The sequence below is a fragment of the Mesoplodon bidens genome (assembly GCF_964165515.1).
Source record: "Mesoplodon bidens genome assembly, chromosome: 7".
In the NCBI taxonomy this organism is placed as follows: Eukaryota; Metazoa; Chordata; class Mammalia; order Artiodactyla; family Ziphiidae; genus Mesoplodon; species Mesoplodon bidens.
In genome coordinates, this window is record NC_138164.1 from 70,030,825 (window position 1) to 70,052,299 (window position 21,475).

General features: G+C 37.3%; 1 protein-coding gene across 7 annotated transcripts in view; it reads right to left on the minus strand.

Moving 5' to 3' along the window:
- The window catches only part of DLG2 (discs large MAGUK scaffold protein 2), a 1,231,136-nt gene that overhangs the window by 501,031 nt on the left and 708,630 nt on the right, over window positions 1–21,475 (minus strand). For 6 of the 7 annotated variants that reach the window (XR_014016293.1, XM_081239496.1, XM_081239495.1 and 3 more), the window contains 2 exons: window positions 20,462–20,606; window positions 17,604–17,742 (listed from right to left, as the gene is read on the minus strand). Coding sequence is in view for 6 of the 7 variants with exons in the window: in XM_081239496.1 (XP_081095622.1) it covers window positions 17,604–17,742; window positions 20,462–20,606 (284 nt within the window). In the remaining variant the exon portion in view is untranslated. The remainder of the gene's footprint in view (window positions 1–17,603; window positions 17,743–20,461; window positions 20,607–21,475) is intronic. The other variant, XM_081239501.1, reaches the window with a different exon arrangement.

Sequence of the window (21,475 nt, forward strand, 5' to 3'; positions counted from 1 at the left end):
GAATAGAACAAAGAGAGCAAGCTGTGAGTCTGATTCAAGTTCCAGCCTCATTACTTAGAAACCATGTGATCTTGGGCAATTTGTTTACCTCTGTGCCTCGGTTTCTTCTCTTGTGATCAGGAATAGTGCCTACTTCTTAGGGCCTGATGAATATTAGACGAAATGATGCTTGAACAGGACTTAGCACAGCGCCTGACTGGCACTTAGTAAATGTCATGATTGCCACAGACATTTAAACAAGAAATCTGGCAGTCGGGTACCCAGTTTATACATCCATCTTTAGTCCCTTTTGTGGATGTGAATTCATTCTTAAGAGTTGATTTCCTCTTATGATGACAAAACCATGTTTCTGGCCATGCTTAAGATTGCCAGATTTAGCAAATAAAAATACAGGATGCTCAGTTAAATGTGAATCTCAGGTAAATAATGAATCATTTTTAATATAAATATGCTAGTATTGCATAGGACATATTTATACTGAAAACTCCTCATTGTTTATCATAGGTGAAATCCAGTGTTTAAATTCAAATTTAAATGGGCATCATTATTTTATCTGGCAGCCAGATGGCCCTTTGACTTGCAAGCTCTCCACTGTGTCGCCAGTACTCTGCCTTCCAGCATATACATTCACACTGTGGTATAATTTAATTGTTTACTCTGAGTCCCATTTTGGTTTGCTGCATTCTTTTAAGTCAGCAAATGTTCTTAATTTATTTTTGTATTCCCAGTGTTCAATGCTATATCTCTATACCTATGCCCGAATTCATATCTATACTCAAATCTACACATAAGCTGGAGACAGATAATATTTAAATAAAAATTTGATCTAGATCATATTATATATATTATTATGCAGTTGTTTTTATTTAAAAATTTTAAATTGTATATTAGACATCCTTCCAAGTCAGTTCACATAGCACCATCTACCTTTTCTCTAATAGCTGCAAATACCTTCTTTATACATCAGTGGCAGTGGTATAAACTGCTGAACTTATGACCCAGAAATCCCACTTCCAGGAATGTGTCCTACAAAATTGAGTACAATAGGTATACACAGAACGTCATGGTTACAAAGTCCGTCAAAGCAAAACACTGGAAAAAACATGTATGGTCATCAGTACTGAACGGACACGTAAGTATTAAAAACATTGCCATGGAAGCAGATTTGGTGACATGAAAAGATATTCACAACATATTATTAAATGAAGAATGCAGGCTAAAATAGTATATATACAGTTTAATCCAATTTTTGTAAATGATAAAAAACATAAAGTATGATCTCAATTTTATATAATAGATACCGAGAAAAAAAGAGTCTGGAAGCATATGTCAGGGAATTTACTGAATATCATGTCTGGGAAATACATCTACATAAAATTTTTATTTTCTCTCAATATTGCATGTTTTCTAAATAACTTTTAAATGATATTAAAAATTGTTTATCATATAAACTGAGAGATAAAAAGCCATAAATCTGCATATGTAGTATGAGGCCAATTCTGTGAGAGGTATATCTCTATGCCTATATGTAAGTTTGGAAAAGTCACTGAAACGTTAACAGTGCTTTCTCTGAGTGGTGGAATTATAGGCAATGTTGATTTTCTTATTTTCCCATATTTTAAAATTATTTTTAAAAATTTTCTTTTATTCCAGGGGACTATTAGAGATTTGTATTGGGTATTGTTCAATTCAGCCCCAAAGATCTACATATTCTCAAACAACAGAAATGGAAAATATACATTTTCCCATTATAGGGCTAATTTTTATTTAATAATGAGCAACTTTTATTTCTGTATGATGTATAGGTACTAACAAGTTATTATAAGAGTGGTAATGTAGCATTATGAAAACTGGTTATGACTAACAGCATGGCTTAATGGATATCACCATATTTGTTATTTAATTTTGTCAGAATCTCGTATGTCTTGAGTTATACAAATATATTCAATATTAAGACGATTACACCGAGAATCCGTCCCCATCCTCAAGCCAATGAACTTGCTGCTGGGACTCTGGCTGGACCTCCCCCTGCTTTGTACTCCTTGTCCATAAATACAGCCCATCCCTAATCCTCAAGGGACTCACTGGAGCTGGTTCACAGCATGTGTTTCTTAATTGCAGTCCCTCCACTATTCCTGAATAAACTCAATTTCTGGTCATTTGAAATAAAATAAAATAAAATAAAAACACTTAAAAAAAAGAAGATTACAGTTAAGATTTAGTCTACTTCAGGGAAATTATGTGCTAACTAGGATCCTTTTATAGAAATGATGACAATTAAAACACATTTACAGCAACTGTAGTCTTTTTACTAATGCATCTACTCATTCATTTAACATATACTTACACACTTAGAAACCATGCAGGGAGGCTATGGACATGGTGGAAAGAACATGAGCTTCCAGACTACAAAATCTGGGTTTGAATTCTGTTCTACTTACTTAGCTGTGTGACTCTGGGGAAATTACTTAAATTGAATCTTGGCTGCCTTATCTAGAAAATGCTTTACCTTAAGCCCTACCTTATAGGATTGCTAGGAGATTAAATGAGATGCACTATACAAAGCCTTAAATAATCACTGCCATATGGTAGAAGCTCAATAAATAACTATATTTGTGTCCTATTTTTATGTATGAATCTAGATGATGTGGAAGATAAAAATCCGATCCAACATAGATTCTTCTCTCAAGCATCACTTTGTCTTAGAGAGACGATATGTGTATGCGTGTGCGTGTGCGTGTTTAATCAAATAAGGCTAAAACCAGCTACATGTGATGGCGGGGGAAGGATAGACTGTCTTGGGAATTCAGATGAAGAGGAAATGATATCCTGCAGAAAGAAGTAGGAAGAACCTTATGAGGAGGCATCATTGGAGCTGGGACGAGAAAAATGGATAGTATTTGGACATGTGAAAATAAAGATGGCGATGGCTAAGGGAAGCATATGTTTGGCCGAGTATTGCAAGAGCAGTCAGGGAGGCTGGTAAAGCTAGTTAGTTATCTGGTTGAGCTGGTTGGAGCATGGGGGCACGAAGGGGAAAAGTGGAAGATATGTCTGAAAATATGGCAATGCACAGCATATGAACTCATTTATAGCAGAGTATCTATTTTAATAGACAAAATAAACTCCCTCAAATCTTGGGGTTAGGTATATTTGAAGAATTTTATGAATATTTAATATTCTAGGTGGTAACACATTTTAGTGAAACACAAACCGAGTTTGAGTCCCAACTCTCCTACCTATCAGCTGTGCAGATTCAGTCAAGTTACCTCATCTTTCTGATTTTCAGTTCTGCACAATTGTGATAGATAGTACATGACAGGATATTGTGAAAATAAACAGAAAAAAAGTATCCAAATGACTTATCAGAATGCTTGACATTGGCAGAACTCAGCCAATATTAATTGTATTCCCCACAGTCACCAGACTATTCTCATTATTTCCCAAACCTCCCCTCCCTCCCTGACAAACGCATTTTTGGGATAATCATACCGATGGACCTCTTGTTCATGCTCTGAGGAATTTTAAATAAGAGATCTCTCCTTGTATGCTGTTGGCCAAGGTATTTCCAGCAGGCTGAGTAAGAGCACAAAACACCCAGAGGGATGAGATAATTGGCATTGAAGTCCATCTGCAAAGAGGACTCCTGGCCAATAAGGAGGATCTAGACAAGACTGCTTCTTTTGGGAAATCCCAACTAGACCAGTACATCCAATGGAAGCAAAAGCTGCTTTTAAATGCACTACTGAAATGAAGATACAGCAGTGAAGCCGGATGGAGGAGATTTTTCTTTTTCTTTTTAAGATTATCAGTAGAGTGGAGGCTTCCATCTACCATATCTAACCAATCTGGAAGAGATTCAGTAGAAGGGAGAAAATTTAGAATGATACATTCTGATCACAACTAAGATGGATATCATGCAGCAAAACTACATGAGGGTCATAATAAAGAAACAGATAGTGAAAAGTAATGGTCAGAGCATCAAAGAGCCAGTGGACTTCATAGGTTTTCAGTTTAGTTCAGGACACCTCAGTGCCAGCAAGGTGGAATGCAGAATATAGAGCTTAAAAGTCATTCCATAATCTTCTCTTTTGTCTTCATATGAAATATTCTGTAAAATCTACATGACTTTCCTGAGCTTTGGAATTGAATTTTGAGCTTTGGAATTGAATTTTGGGGATGGGGGGTAGGGAAGGAAAATGGTTGAATATAAGTTTATTATTAATAGCAGAGAATCCCTATTTCTCAGTCACTGTTTGGTCACGTACATCACCACCTTTAATCCTCATAGCAACAGACTTTCACAGTGGATATTACCTATAGTTTTTGGATAAGGAAACTGAGGCTCAGAGAGGATAAGGTGGTACCAATGAGGGAGTGGTCAAAACGTGATTTGAAGGCAGGTCTCTCTGACTCCAATGTTCACTATGCAATATTTCACTGAAGGATACTAAGTGGGAAAATGTAAAGCAAAATAAGAATTGCCAGCAGTGTATGTGGTAGTTGTCTGCATTGTTGAATCTCTTGTGTTTACTGAAGCATCTAGATCAATGGTTTCCTATAATAAGCTTGTAGTTACACACAAGAGACTCAAGGTATTTAGGTGGCAATCTAATAGGGGTATGGAAATTGGATTAGAAATCTCAATTCACCTCCCCACAGCCTCTAATTTCTTGCCATTGGCATCTGTGATAGGTCCATGAGATGATCAACAGCTACTCCTGACTCAGATATGCATTTAGCCATAAGGACATTGTCTGGTCTGCTGTAAGATGGTAGCTATGTACTTAAGGGACCTAGAAGTACCAAAGATTCCTTTACAACATTTAACATTTATGACATATAACATTTGTTTCATAATAAAAAGGGGTAGTGGCATATCTGAATTTGACTAACATAGCCTGTTTTTTCTAAAGTGTAAATAATACAGGAGAGGGGTAGGATAACTTATTGAAATATTAATTTGTGTTTGGAACTTACTATGTTTTTTCTTCCCCAAGTTTGAAGCAGCTATTCTGTCAGTGCAATGAACTTATATTTGACTATATTCCCTTGGCTCACTGGAGACTTGTGATACAGGAAGGAAAGCAGAATTTTCCCAAAGAAATGCTCTTCCAAGTTTTTGCTCTTCAAAAGTCTGAGCTCCTAAAGGATTGATGTCCAAGGAAGAACTTTAAGAGGAGAGGTAGGCAAGATAGGGCCCTACTATCAGATGTAATTAGATTTAAAGAAAATAAAGTCATGTGCCATTTAAAAAACATGTGTTTGTAGAGTAAAATGCATACCTGCTATAGGTGTATTTAAATAAAAATTTTTAATTTTAATTGTAAAATCTAAGCACCACTGAACAAACTCTGTGATTGGTAACTCTTGCTCAGGGGCAATGCCCTTTCTTGGGCATATTATCACTAGTATTGTCAGTGATTTAGCGTCACCCAATGTTTTTATAAAAACTCACCCTATGGGAGAAATGCTTGACCATGTTTTCTTCTAATATGCTCCATTTTGCTTTTATTTTTGGTAATATGATTTTTCTGAAGTCAAAGACATAATGAATTTAAGTCAGTGGTTCTCAAACTTGCCTGCATCAGAATCATCGGTGAGGGCTTTTGTTCTATTTTTATTTTACTTTTTATTTTTTAAATTATTGAAGCATTTAATGTTTGCAATGCTACATGCATTTAAAAAAATCCAGTTACTGACAGAATTTCAAAATATAGATCCTATAAGGATATTTTGCCTCCAATTTGCATATAGAATGCTTGTCTATATTTCAGTGTGAATGTCTGAGTCATTTTGGGTTGCTAGAACAAACTACTATAGACTGGATGCCTCAACCGACATTTTTTTTTCTCACAGTTCTGCAGGTTGGAAGTTTGAGATCAGGGTGCCAGCATGGTCATATTCTTAGCGAGTGACCTCTCCCCGGTTTACAGAGAGCTGTCTTTTTGCTGTGTCCTCATAAGGCAGAAAAACAGTCAGCTAGCTTTCTGGCCTCTTTTTTTTTTTTTTTTTTTTTTTTTTTTTAATACTAATATTCCAGTTCTATCCCTGGACACACAGGTTCGGTAAATCTGGGGTAGGACTCAGGACTCTGTGTTTACAAAGGTTTCGCAGGTGACTGATTTGTTGTGAGAGTTTGGAACTAGTTTTAGACAGTAGACCTTTTCTTTCTGAGAGAGTTATGAAGTAGTCACATTTTGAATTGCATCGTCTCTTTCAGTACTATACAATACAGGTATTGTTTTAAAAATTTTTGACTTGGTAATATTCAGCTGATAAATGTTAGTATCTGTAGAGTGTAAGTATTAAGTTCTTTTTCCAAGGGAAGGTAAGGAGTACTACTCTTCTTTATTTCACCAGTGAGATACATAAAATTTAATTTTTGTAAGCAGAATTTAACCAACTATTTCTCTCTCAGCTACAGAGCACAGTGGTTCTTGGGAAGATCCTACTTTGATTTAACTGGGGAGACCACCTTCTCCCTATGAGCTCCTCCTCACTATTAACTCCTCCTACCTCCCTTTAGTCCTCATGATTTTAAACTCAGCATAACCTCATCAGAGCTACACTCAGCATTACATGGATTTGCATACATACTGTATGTGAAACTTCATCCAACCATCTATGGTCCAATTTAATGTTATACAGCAGGTGTCCCCAACCCCCAGGTAGGAACCGGGCCGCACAGCAGGAGTTGAGCAGCCGGCGAGCGAGCAAAGCTTCATCTGTATTTACAGCCGCTCCCCATCGCTTGCACTACTGTCTGAGCCCCGCCTCCTGTCAGATCAGCGGTGGCATGAGATTCTCATAGGAGCGTGAACCCTACTGTGAACTGCACATGCGAGGGATCTAGGTTGAGTGCTCCTTATGAGAATCTAATACCTGATGATCTGAGGTGGAGCTGAGGCGGTGATGCTAGTGCTGGGGTGTGGCTTCAAATACAGATTATCATTAGCAGAGAGGTTTGACTGCACAGAGACCATAATAAATCAACTGCCTGCAGACTCATATCAAAACCCTATCAGTGAGTGGCAAGTGACAATGAAGCTGCATCTTACGGAGTAGCCTGGACATAAGCAACACACTTTGGGTGTCACTGTCTCCCATCACCCCCAGATGGGACCATCTAGTTTCAGGAAAACAAGCTCAGGGCTCCCACTGATTCTGCATTATGGTGAGTTGTATAATTATTTCATTATATATTACAATGTAATAAGAGAAATAAAGTGCACAATAAATGTAATGCACTCAAATCATCCTGAAACCATCCCCCCATCCCATGTGTGTGGAAAAGTGGTCTTCCATGAAACTGGTCCCTGGTGCCAAAAAAGTTGGGGACTGGTGTTGTACAGTAAAGCTGTGGAATTAACACTACCCTTGGGAAGTGGGAAGTCTCTTCATAGGTGTTGTTCTGCATATACTTGATCTCTGTGCTCAAATCATGAAGCTATTGCAAAAGCAATCACTGCATTTACTTAAAAAGTTTTAGGATGCCTGCATAGTAAATCTGAGTATTTGAAAAAGTATATATTTGTGTTTACTTAACATTCTAGAATTTTTAATTTTAGAGTTTTCAAATTAAAAAGCAGGGACTTCCCTGGCGGTCCAGTGGTTAAGACTCTGCGCTTCCACTGCAGGGGGCACGGGTTCAATCCCTGGTTGGGGAACTAAGATCCCGCAAGCCGTGTGGCATGGCCAAAAAAAATAAATAAAAAAAATAAAAATCAGTTTCTTTAACACTGACTTTTCTTTTTATATAACTTTAATAGTTAGGCTTGGTTTTGAATAAAGTCTTCTTAATTAGGATCTATCTATCTCTATATATGTATATATTTTAAAAGAAATTGAAATATAAAGGAAACATCACTAAATCAACATAAAGTCTCAAAATCTGCCCTTTTAAGGCAAGTGTAAATATAGTATAAGTCTAAGTATTATTAGGCTAGCTGGAAGCATATTTCCCTTTTGTTCACTTCCTAATCTCATTCTACCATCTCCAACCAGCACTGCTATCAATAACTGCAACCGGTCCTATAATCACCGTGGTGCCCTGGACTAGAAGTCAAGACTAATAATAATAATAATAGTAATAATGGTTAACCTGAATGCAGCTTATTTTGTGCCAAGCTCTGTTCCAATTGTTTTACATAAATTACTTCATTGAATCCTATTAATAACCCATGGTATAGGCATAGGTGGGGAAACAAGCACAGAGAAGTTACATAACTCATCCAAGTTCAAACAGCTAGTAAGTGGTGAACCCAAAGTTATTATGAATCCAAAATCTGAGCTCTTAACCAAGAGGCCACCCTGCTCTGGACTCTGGGTTTTGGATTTGCCACTTACTCTCTATTGTCACAGGGGAAATTTGGCATCTCTATCATCTCAGATTCTCAGTCTGTTAAATAAGTATAGTAACATCTCTCTGCTCATTTTGTATGGTGTTATAGGAACTAAATGAGAAATAGGAAAGTATCTGGGCAGTACTGGACAGCTATCAGGGTTTACCAGTTCTGCTCTACATGCAGAGCAAGGCCTCACATAATTGGCTTTGAAACCTCTGGCTATCACATTTATTTCAGCTCTTTCATTCTGCCTTCATCCCCTGTCTGAACCTGGTAAATGAGACTTTAGAAAAAGATTAGGGGGAAAAAAACATAAAACAAAATATCGAGCTCTACCGGCTCAGCAGACAGAGTTTCCATGTAGGACACAGTCTGCATAATAAAGGACTCACATGGTTCTACTTCAAGGCCAATCTAATCTAAAACGAGATCTAGGATGAGGGTTGATATTTAGATGTTTACGCTCAGAGACACATATACTCACAGGGACAGCTAAGTTCTTTCAGGGAGGACTTAAAATGTTCATTAAAGCAACCATATGGGGTCTGGTGTTACAGCAGAATGAAAGGCATTAAGGACTAACTGACCCCCTACCTGGTAGTGCACCATCCAGAAGGCCTCCCTTCTTTCTGAGCAAAACAGATTGCCTCCCCTGAACAGGCTGTAAGTGTTGCTGGGAGGAAGCAATGACATAAAACTTTAGTTTTACCTTTATGGACAAAAGAAAAACCAGAGAGAGACTAATTTGAAGCACAGAGAAGATTCTAGAAATCTTAAAACTAATACTGCTACCCATGCAGTACAGCAAAAAGAGCCAGACGTTGGAGTCAGTTTGAATTCTGATCCCGTTCTACACCAACTACGTGACCCTTGCTAGAGGGGTCAAGGATATGGATTCTGCAGCCAGACTGAACTGTATTCAGATCTCAACTTTGCTACCTACTATATGTAGAAAAACAACTTAGTGGAAGTGTATCATATAATAATAACGATTATCCCTCTGTGGTGTGAGTTTTTCTTTATATTTTTGTTACTTTGTAACTTTTCTACAAATACATATTACTTTTACAATTAGGGAAAATAATAACACTTTTTGGAGTGAAACAGTTCAAGAGGGGTATAAAGCAATAAAAGGGGCAAGAAATAGATTAAAGATTGAAAAGGATGTCTGGAGAAAATGTATGAAGGCAGTATTTTTAAGATGTGTTTACTCAGGTATAGCTTGCTTCATTATCTAGATTAAAGAAATTACCTAGAAGAAAAAGTGAATGATGCAACCCAAAACTTATGAAATTTATCTCTATATTATATAAGAATATAAGTCTTTGAAATGCAATAATTGTGTGCCACGATTTTCTTACATTTTCTTAAGGCAAACATTACCATTAACATGGTAGCCTTCCCCACAGTAGCAAACGCCATAGGAGGTGGAAGGAGTAACTCAGGGATTGCAGTGCTGTCCTGGATAATTTTCAAAGCACATGCCACATGTGGACAATTAAGAACCAGCTGTCTTCTGTCTACTATTACTTTATTGACACCTGCATGTGAAAACAAACTCCTAGAGGAAGAGGCTTTGTCTACTTGTTTTGAATCATAATATACACCCTGTTTCAATGTCACAAGATAAGGGCCAGAAATAAGTTACACATTGTGTTGTGGTAGTAGTTAACTTGCAATTTAAGGGGCCTGGAGTCAATTAATAGTCGATTGCTTCTACAAGTGGTCCCTCCAAAATTTTCCACTGCCCATCATTAACCCTTTTTTTGGTCTCAACCAGCCCTGGAGGCCAAGGATAAATTCATTCTATTAAAATGTAATACAGCATTGATTAAACAGCTATCTATTTGAATTTTACATCTATAATAACAATAGTCATAGATGTGCAATAACCATCTTCCATAAAATTATAAGGCCTAGTGTTGTATGTTTATGTCTGGTTAATTTATTAAGTACATACAAAATGATAAACACCTATAAAAGTCTGTCTTAAAATTTCCATTACTGTTTCATTTTTCCTATCATTAAATTAATTTCCCTGACAACAAACAGCAGCTTAACATGTTTTCCAATACATATTTGGATATCTTCCTTTGATTAAGATTCGTCCCCATTAGCATACCCACTCTCTCTGTTTCTAGCAGGATAGCTCTATCAATCATGCCTCACAGTTTATGTAAGTAAACCTAAATCGTTATGTGGAGCCACCATCAATAAAGACAAAACTCCCCTGGAGGCTTCCACTAAGTGGGTTATCCTCCAACTGTCTCACCCCTTTTGTCCCAGTAACCCCTTCTCATTACTATCCTTTGCTTCAAGAGAGACATTATAGTGCCAGGCTCCCCATTGCAGAAATCAGGCATGCGGCACAGAGCAAAACAGACAACTGAGAGACACTGTTGATGAATCTTTGACTTGGTTAAGTTCAGTAATGCACTTTACAAATGCTGTGAGGAGTCTGATGCCATACTTTGCAGAATTTCTTTGAGGGAAAAGCTACATGGTGTTGGTTGTTGAGTGCTACTATGAATAATATATGGCAAAACCAAGAAATTATCCAGAGGATAATTGTATCTGGCCATAGAAGCCAGACTGATAGACTAGTTTTTATCATATTTGGTTCCACTGAATCCTATATTATATTTTCAATGAAGAGGGTAATAGATACTCATTGTGTTAATAAAAATAAAGATCCTTAATAAAGCATTAAGACTATAATAAGACTTCCTGTAATACAATATTCTGAGGTGTTCTGGGAGATAAATTAGTTGAAAAAAACTTATATGTAGATTTTGTTTGAGCGTCTGCACATCATTGTTGGCTACAGTTCCATTCCACCAAAAAATGATTTTATTTGTGGAGTAGTTCATCTTAAATCCTTGCTTTAAATGGTATTAACAAGAGGTAACATTTATCAAGTGCTTACTTTTCTAAGAACTTTACATGTATTAACTCAGTTTCTTGTCACAATAAGCCTGTAAGGTGGGAAGTATTATTCTGCTCCTTTTAAACATGAGAAAATGGAGGCAAAGCACAGTTACATAACTTGCCCAAGGTCACACAGCCAGGAAGTGGTCGAGGCTGGACCCTGAGCAGGGTGGCTCCAGGGCACACCCACCTGAACACTCTGCTGTCCAGATCCTGATTCTAAAGCAGGCACAGTTGTCTGCCTAGGGCACACCCAGTTCTTTTTTCCTATACTTGGTTAATGGCAGGTAAGAAAAGATTTCTTTCCTATGTCAAAAGAAGGACCTTCCAGTTCATCCAGAAATGGTCTTAAGTCATTAAATATAAGTTAAAAAGAAGAGAGCCTAGAACAGGACCAGACTTCACTGATGGAAAGCGCCGACTGATCCTTTGAGAACCTGTCCCTAATGGAGACCACAAAACTTGAGATATAATTAAGAGGTGGTTTCTATAACACAGATTTAATAACTGACATGCTTGTGTAATTTAGCTCAGTGCTTCTCAAAGTTGGGTATTCACCCGCAACTTGGGCTTATGGTATTTGCCAGGCACTTAGTATCCCCAGAAAACCCATCTGGTATGTTAATTTTACATTAACACTTTGAATAAAAACAATTACATTTCTAATCAAAATATTTCCACATTAAAGCAAACAAGGATATCTCCCAAATTTTTATGACAAAACATAAGACTTTGTATGTTTCATGCTTGCACAGTAAACTTCATGTTCTACCCCAGATCCTGAGGAGAACAAATTCCTTTTTCAAGGCCTAAGGGCATGTGGGTAGCAATATTTGAGAAACAGTGTTTTAGCTTCTAACCAGTTCTGATCCACAAAGTTAAACACCAAGGAAAACAACAACAACAGTGGCAAACACTTATGGTGTTTCTGAAAACTTACTCGACAGCGAATAAAAAGCGTAGAAATGGCCAGTGGTAGATCAGCCTGACTGAAGCAGGCCTGTCCCTCCTGTGGAAGATGGCTGTTGAATCTAGCTCTAAAATCTAGCTCAGATTCCTGTGCCCCTCTTCTCCTCCACTGCCACCTGTCCCCACAGCCCCAGCTGTCATGATCTCTTCCTTTGTTTCTTCAATGGTCCCTGTCCTGTTCCATATACCAGTCAGGAGGGTTTTTTTTTTTTTTAAATAAAACATAAATCAGATAATTTCATTCTCCTGGTTGCTTCTCTTTAATAGATTCTCAATGCACTTAAAATTCAACCTACACTTCTTCATCATTACCTACAAAGTCCCACATCATCTGGCTGCTGACTCTTCCAACCTAATTTGTTGCCATGCTCCCATGAGCTCATCTCTTCCAGCCAAGCTTGACTTCCTTATATTCCTGGAACCCACAAAACTTATTTCTGCCTCTGGGACTTTGGCTTTGCTATTTCCTCTTCCTGGAATGTTCTTTCTCTGATCTTTATATCACCACTTTTTTCTTTTTATTCAGGTCTCAGCTCATATCCTATCTCCTCAGAGGGACATTCCCTGGTTGTCCTCCTTTACACTGTTCTCTTCCCCAAACTGTCTATGGTATATCATACTATTTTATTTTCCTTATAGCACTTTTTATCTATAACTCATTTATCTATATACCTCCTATTCAATACACTAGAATATAAAGTCCCTAAGGGCCAGAGCCTTGTCTGGTTTGTCCACCATCGCAATTTTGTTGCTAATAACTGTGCTTGACACATAGTAGAAGCTTGAATATTCACTGAATGGGTAAATGAATGAATGAATGGGAGAAAGAGAAAAGAACTAGAATACATTTTAGATACTATGTCCAGTAAACTAATGTTCTATAATTTGGGGAGAGAAGAGGGGAGGCAGACTCTAGTCTGATGGGTTCATATCTATTTAGTAATAAGGGAGTCAAACTGAATATCAGAGTCACAGTTTAGAGTGGTCCTTGAAAGTTTCTGGAGACAAGAAATCTTTCTTGAGACTTTATTCGGCTTTTGCTTTTTGCTCAACCAAATTATGTGAGGGAACATTATATAGAGCCAGTTAGAAAGACATCTGGGTACAATAAGTTCAGGGCCAGGTGAACCTGGTTTCTAAAACTGGGAAATATATTGCTCACAGTGATAGTTTAGGTCCTTGGCTTACATAACAGCACTTATCACATTCATAATTTGGGAAATTAAGTCCCCACATCTTGAAATAGAAATTGTACTTTGCATCCTCAATTTTTTTGGTTTCATTTTAGTATCAATGATTTGTTTGTGTATCCTGAGAATACTTAAGCAGATAGTGAGGGTGTGTGGTTTACATCTCTTCTAGGTGACCAGGGAAGACTTGGCTCAGCAGAGAGGGAATCCATAGTTGCAGCTAATGTACAAAGTGGGAACTGCTCACAGGTGATCATTGACTGATTATAGCTTCTTACTCCATCATAAAAAAATGAACATCAGCTTAGAGAAATAGAAAGAGCACTGGACTGGGTGTTTGAAGACATGGGTTCTAAATCTGATTCTACTACTTACAAGTTGTGAGACCTAGGGATAGCCAACAAATCATGTTAGGCCTTGTGTATCAAATGGAGGAAGATTAGACTCTATAGTCATTTATGGCCCTTCCAAATCTGATAGTCTATAATTCTATGAGCCAAAAGACCATCTCAGCATCATTGTAACAGCATTGTTTTCCAAAAATTGACAGCCAGAGTATTTACATAATAATAATTTGATTTATAAGGGCCTCAGTAGGGTTTCTACTAAGAGAATTTCATCCAAGGCTTTTTGTTTAGGCTTCCTTTCTCTAAATTGAGGAAAAACAAAATTTCCCAGCTTACTCCGGTACACATTTCCTTAAATAGTAAAAGAGATTTAAAACAATTCCAGGTAAGCCATTGTAGGATTCTTCGAATCAAAACTCTTTTTAAAATTCTTACTGTATTTCCCAACAAAAGTGAATATAAATCAGGAAGATAGGAAAATATTATGAACATTTGGAACAAAAGACTGCCAATTTGATATAATTTTATAGGTTGTTGGAAGGTACCCATTTCACAGAGATGTTTCCCTGTCAGCCCCAGTCCCATCATTAAAGATTCATTGCCTTGATTTACTATTTTAGGAAAATGTAAAGTAGGCCCCACATGTAAGCTACTATAGCACATTAGGATAATAATAATTTTATATAGCTCTCTAAAGATGACAACTTTCACACATATTATCACATTAAAACCTCACAATTCCATGAGGAAATTTGAGGACCCAAATTTACAGATGAGAAAATCAAGACTCAGGAGATTGAATGACTTGTTCAGAGTTATCTAGGTGGTAAGCGGTAGTACCAGCCTCCTGACACAAGCCCAATCCCCTTTACCCAACATCTCTACATAAAAAGAGACTGTATGAGATGGTGGGTTGGGGGGATGGGGATGAGGACTTTGAAGACAGACCCGAATTCAAATTTTGATTCTTCTATTTGCTTGCTGTATGATATGAGAAAATTACTTAAACTCATTTTTGTTACCTGTAAAAATCAACACTAAGAATATTATATAAATAATATCGGAGCAATAATGCATATGAAAGCACTTAGCGTAATAGTGCATAGTAGTGATCTTTTTGTTTTTACTACTCTGTGTATTTCCAATCTTATGAATAGGTTGCAGATGAGAGAAAGGATAGAAATAGAGAGACAACTTAAAGGTAGGTACCATTTTTCTTTACGAGCCTTGTATTCAGACTATAACAGGTGTGTTCATTTTATTCTATTTCACATTCTTCCTTGAGTACGCATGTGCTATCCCCTCCCATGAGTCCCTTTCCTGATCTCGACTCCCTAATGAATGCCTACACATTTTTTCAAGCTCAAACACAAGAGTTATCTCCTCTTTAAAACTTTATTTGACGTCATAGGCTGTTCCTGTGGCATTCACGTAAAACTCAAAAAAATTATTTATAAATATTTACTAAGTGCCTCTCTGGTGCTGGGGAACTCTGCTAGGGCAACACGAGAGCGCTTCACTGAACTGATCTAATTTTGTTTGTTTCTGTTAGTAGGTCCCACACTTTGGGATTTTACAGTACTTTTACATTTAAAAAATGAGGACTAATATAAAGTTGCCAACTTTTCATTTTCTAGGTTAGGATATAATAAGTAACTGCCATTGACTACCATAAAAGAAAGGGCATTTTGACACCAAAGTATAAAATCTCAGGACTAAAAATATACATATAGGCTTTATGGGAAACTTCATGGAGGGGGTCTGCATCATCAGGGAATAGGTACTGGGGGATCCACTGGTTCCATGTATATTTTTGTCCCAATTTGATGGTTCTTAGAGATGCTGTTTCTTATTCCATTTTGCATCTCTACTGCAGTGCCCACTGTCTAGTAGGGCGTATTCAGTGAATATTCATGAATAATGCTGTGAATATTCCTCAGAAAATATTTATCTCTGAGACCTGTGGTAATGCCTTATAGCACAGAGCACCTGTGAGAGGATACAGCATGGTGAGGATGTGAGGGAGGTGTCTGTGTGTTTGTGTGTGTAAACTGATATAATTTATTTCACAAGTTTCCCAGGCACCAGAAATTCAGAAGACTTTATGTAAAGTTATGAGACTGTCCTGCCAGACAGCAAGGAAGGAAGCAGGCAAGAAGTAAGACACTGATGCATATCACTGTAGGAAGAAATGAAATCTCTTCCCCAGACACCATCTGAAATATTCCATGCGCATAGGTAGATTGAGAATTATAATGAGTATACCTAAAGCAAACAGATAACATTCATTTAATATTCATTATGTATCAGGCACTGTTATAATTTCTTTGCATGTATTATCTCATTTAATCATTACAACAACCTATTGAGAAAGATTTGATTACTATCCCCTTTGTAGAGATGAAGAAACCGAGGCTTGCAGTCGTTAAAAGATTTGCCCAAGCTCACACAGTCAGCCAGTGGTAGAAGTATGTCTCAGAATGCATCTAATTGTCTTCAGAGCTCATCAAAACTCTTGGGTCCCTTTCTAGCCACATATTTTTTTTTACGATAAGAACAGTTTTACATGACTTGGTTTTCATTTTAAAAATAAGGAGAAAATTAACATGTTTCTTTGTAGCCAGAATTTTAAAGCTGGCAGGGCACCCAGTTTTCCTACTTAAAAGCTGTGTGCCCACAAGCAAATTCCCTAACCTCTTTGAGCTTCAATTTCTGCATCTCTAAAATGGGGATGACAGCCCTTCTTTCTGTGTTTTGGGGAGGATTAAAAGGATAGTGTAAGTAAAACAGCTAGCAAAGGGCCTGGATTATGAATGGGGTTTAATAAATTTTAATTCACTATGGGGCCTAGTAAGATAAAATGACATTTTCAAATTAAAATCCTATCAAATATTGGCGATAGGATGAGAGCAAATAGATTATTGCTCTGGTGAATAAAGGTGGCTATATTTATACAATCTTTAGAGAACCATGAGTATTATCTTTGCTGCAGCCTTCATTTTAATTAAGAGCATAGAGATTAGACATATCAGCATAGGAAGAGGTTTATATTTGATTTAAACCACAGATGCACATTTGCAGCATCTAAACATTCCATTCCTTGGCTAAAGATGTAACAAGCCACTTCAGCAAACCTGAAATTGCAAAATAAATGGAAAATGCTTAATCATTTCAAAAGAAATATCAAAGGAATGAAAAGACCAAAGCACACACGGGCACCAGCAAGGAAAGTTAAGCAGCAGGAAGTCTCCTCAATTTTTTAAAAGGCTGACAGTAGACAGCCTTTAATCAGTAGACAGGCAGGATATACAACTAAAGGAACCATCTGTATCACTTTTCCACACAAACATTTTCAGAAAGAAAGTGTATGGCAAGAACATGGAACTTAGAGTAAAAAAAAAAAAAACCCAGAGTTTTTTAGTTCTGACTCTTCTACGAACCAGATATGTGGTTACAAGGGGACGCGTACATACTGCTATGCTACTTCCTTCTTTCTGAATCTCAGCACCATCTTCTGTCTTTGAGTAATGATACCTATCTTACAGTACAGCTGTAAAGCTCAAATGGTGTTAGATATCGAAAGTCTTAACAGATTGCAAAGTGATGGTTGTGTGTCTATTACTACTTCTCCACAAAGAATTTGTGGTTTTTGCTTCCAACAGAGGACAATGACACATGTTTATAAGTCTTGGCAGATTTCCACTTGAGGTGAGACTATCATAAGTTTGAATGGTGCTGCGAAGCAACAGCTGCCATGTTAGGCAAATGCAATTTCTTCCTTGTAATGATCGCAAACCCAATTAACCAAAAGCATATCTGACCTGGTATAATCGTCTTCAACAAGCATGTGCTTTGGAATTGGTGAGTACCTTCCTGGAGAGATGGGCGGCAGGGAGGTTTTGTATTCTAAAGTGCCATTGTTGCCAGAGAGAAGATGGTTTCCCATTGGTGGAGAATAAGCTAAGGGGTGAAAGAAAAGAAAAGAAATCTGTTATGTGGCTGATTCAATGTGTCATGCTACAGTTCTGTTAAAAATAGAAAGGCTTTGCTACACGCTAAGAATTTTCTGATCCTTCAAGAGGAGGGAGTTGCTGTTTGTTTGCATTTAATATGTACAAGCACATGGTGACCTTTAGGATTGGAAAGATGTAATAACAGTTATATCTGTAAGCCCAGTTCGTATAATTAGGTGAAGAGAAAAACTGGAGGAGAGACCCAGCACTCATATTTTCAGAACAATGATTAATTTTCTATTGAAATAAAAATGTTAGCTTTTTAATTGCAGAGCTCACATTCTTTTCACGTAATTAATATCAACCCATCAAAAGCAGAAGGCTCTTAGGAGCAAGTTCTTGTATAAGACTTTAATCCCTAAATATGCTCTACTCCCATGCCAGAAAGGCTAACTCTGGCCTTTCTCTTTTGTTCCTCCACCCTAATTCATCCCCCTTTTGGGTGACTGAAAAGCCCTCCTAACTGGGTCTCCTGCCGCTGTCCTCTCCCAAAATCCATTTTATACATTACAAAATCCAGGTCTGATCATGCTGTTCTCTTGCTTACACACTCTCCATTGCCACTACTGTACTGAATATAAATTCTCCCTCTCACCATTCTTATAAGATTGACTCATTTCAATATCCCCCCTTATGAATCTCCTATGGTCCTTAAATAAGGCCTGTTCTCCCCAGTATCTGTACCTTTGCTCCGCTCTACCAGCTACCTGCAACTTCTCTCTCCTATCCCATCTCTGATACCGAAATCTCATCCATTTTTTCAAGATAAAATTCAAATGCCACCCTCTGCATAAAGGTTTTTCTGATCTTCCGAAGACAGGTGATATCCCTTTCCTTTGAGTGCCCAAAGGACATATATTGTTACCTCTCTCATGGCATGTACATCACTCTCAGTTTGCCAAATATTGCTACTATTTATATATCTGCATTAGCCTTCCTTTCAATGAAGGCCATGATTTTATCTCCTTTGTATCACACATACTACCTTACAAGGTGTCTTGCATGTATTGAAATTACTCAATACACATTTCTTGAATTGAATAGCAAGTTTTGTTTTCTCCTTTTTCTCTTTGATGTTGACCTTATATGCCCTTCAAGAAGAGGCTCACAGAGCCTCAAGACAGATTTTTCTAAATTTAACCAGTTTGAAAAACTCTGGAAATTAACACTCTTTCATATCCTGAGGTAAGGCTGATCTCATCTTACTGCTTGCTTGACAAAAAGACATATTTTGGGGCAAGTCATTTTAGAATCACCATTAAGAAAAGCAATAGCTAATGTAATGGGCAGATAACAAAATCATTCAACATTTAAATTTCAAGAGAAACGTCCAAATCTAAGAGAGGTCAAACAACTTGCTTAAGACTATAGTACTAATTAATGACAGGTCCTGAAGACATTCTGAGTTCCCAGTCTCACAACTGGTTTCTCAAAATTTCAGAATGAGCACATTTACTCATGCTGACAAAACTATCCCTTAAACTCACATCAAAGAAATGAATTGCTTCTAAATCTAGTCCCCAAGGACAGAATCTTCTTGTTGACCTATTAAGAAGAGGGGAAAACACGGGGCTTATGCAGCAGTGGGCTTTGTGAGGACGCAGTAGAGCATCTCATTGTTGTTGCCCTAGAAGCATGCACCTCCACCCCATCTCCACTGCCATAGTGATCAACAATTTTCTCTGGCTTCCCTGCCAATATATCAAATTCTGGTAAAGGTAAGAACTATAATGATAGTTATTAAGGATTATGATTTCACCAATTGACGGCAAGATCCTTTCACCCAGGAAGAAGCACAGTGCTATCTCTGGTTTATTTTGCCTGTCCCTCTTTTCCACTCTGCTGCTATATAGATTTGAACTAGGAAGAGAGACTATTAGGACATGAGAGCTATCATGCTTTAGGAGCTTGAGAAACAGACTTTAAAAATGCATTGCCCCTTGGAATACTACTCAGCCATGTAAAAGAATGAAATAATGCCATTTGCAGCAACATGGATGGACCTAGAGATCATCATACTAAGTGAAGTAAGTCAGAAAGAGAAAGACAAATACCATATGATATCACTTATATGTGGAATCTAAAATATGACACAAATGAATTTATGAAACAGAAACAGACTCACAGACATAGCAAACAGATGTGTGGTTGCCAAGGGGGGAGGGGTTGGGGGAGGGATGGGTTGGGAGTTTGGGCTTAGCAGATGCAAACTATTATATATAGAATGCACAAGCAATGAGGTCCTACTGTATAGCACAGAGAACTATATTCAATATCCTGTGATAAACCATGTAAAAAAGAAATGAAAATAATGTCTATATATATATGTATAACTGAATCACTTTGCTGTACAGCAGCAATTAACACAACATTGTAAATCAACTATACCTCAATAAAATAAATTTTAAAAACGTGTTGCCCCTATGCTATTGTAATCACACTGTCCATAACATACATCATCAAGCCTTTCCATAAGGGTGAATCTGACAACTCATCAGGTATGGCCTCCAAGGCAACTGGGGAGTCAAGTGCAGGATCCCCCTGAAGTATTTCCACAGGCTAAAAAAGAGTGAAGGTGCAAGTAGAGGACTTTGCCAAGTTTTGTAGAATTCCGATTTTGCAAACCTGGCATGCTGTTCACAGATGACACTGAGCATGGTACTTACAGTGAGTAATATCAGGTGGACCATAAGGATCAGTCATATAAATGGTGGTGGCTTTGCCAACTTTTAGATAAACTACGTCTGACGTGTTCTTCAATATTGCTACCGCCTCTTCATGTGTTACTTCTTCTAAACTGTAATTGTTTACCTGAAAGGGGGAAAAATTCACTATTAGAGCCAAATCTATGCAGGTGAAGAGAACTATTCAGGCAAGAAGATATACAAAATTATGACTTAGGTAAAGATTAAACTGCAATCATTACAGTCCAGTATCTATATCACACTTTGACAGAACAGATGAATTAAAGGCATTAGCCAAAGCAGATAAGGTACAGTTGTTGATGCTAAAAAACAAGGTTGCTTCTGCCATTTTCTAAGAGGAAATGATATTTTATAATAGAAATCAGAATACTCTTTGTGGAAAAAGGAACAAAGGGGTCAAATGTCCTTCTTATGCTATAGTGATTGTGATTACAGAAGTAACATACATCCATTGAAGAAAACAAACAAAAACAACAGAAGAAAATAAAAATTATCCCTAATCTCCCTATATGGATATATTTCTTTAAACGATTGTGACCATATTACACACACTGTTTTGGAACCTGCTTTTTAACTTCGAGTGAACATTTGCCTCTAACATGAATGTACTTCAACAACATGAGTTTTGTTTCCTACAAAGCACTGTGCTACATGGCTATAACATAATGATTTAACTAATCTCTTACTAAAGCATGTTTATGTTGGTTCTAATTTTATTCTGTTATAAATGATGTTGCAGTAAACTTTTTTCTATATTTGTACACCACTTTGATGACTTCTTCAGGATAACTCATACAAACGAACACTGGACAAAGTATATGAATATTATAAGGGCTCTGATACCTATGTCCAAAGTGCCCTTTGGAAACATGAACCAGTTTACTCTTAGACCACAATTATACGAGAGCCCCAATCTTCCCACAGCTTCACCAAACTTGGCTTTTCTCACTTTAAAAACTGTTCGCATCAAAATGT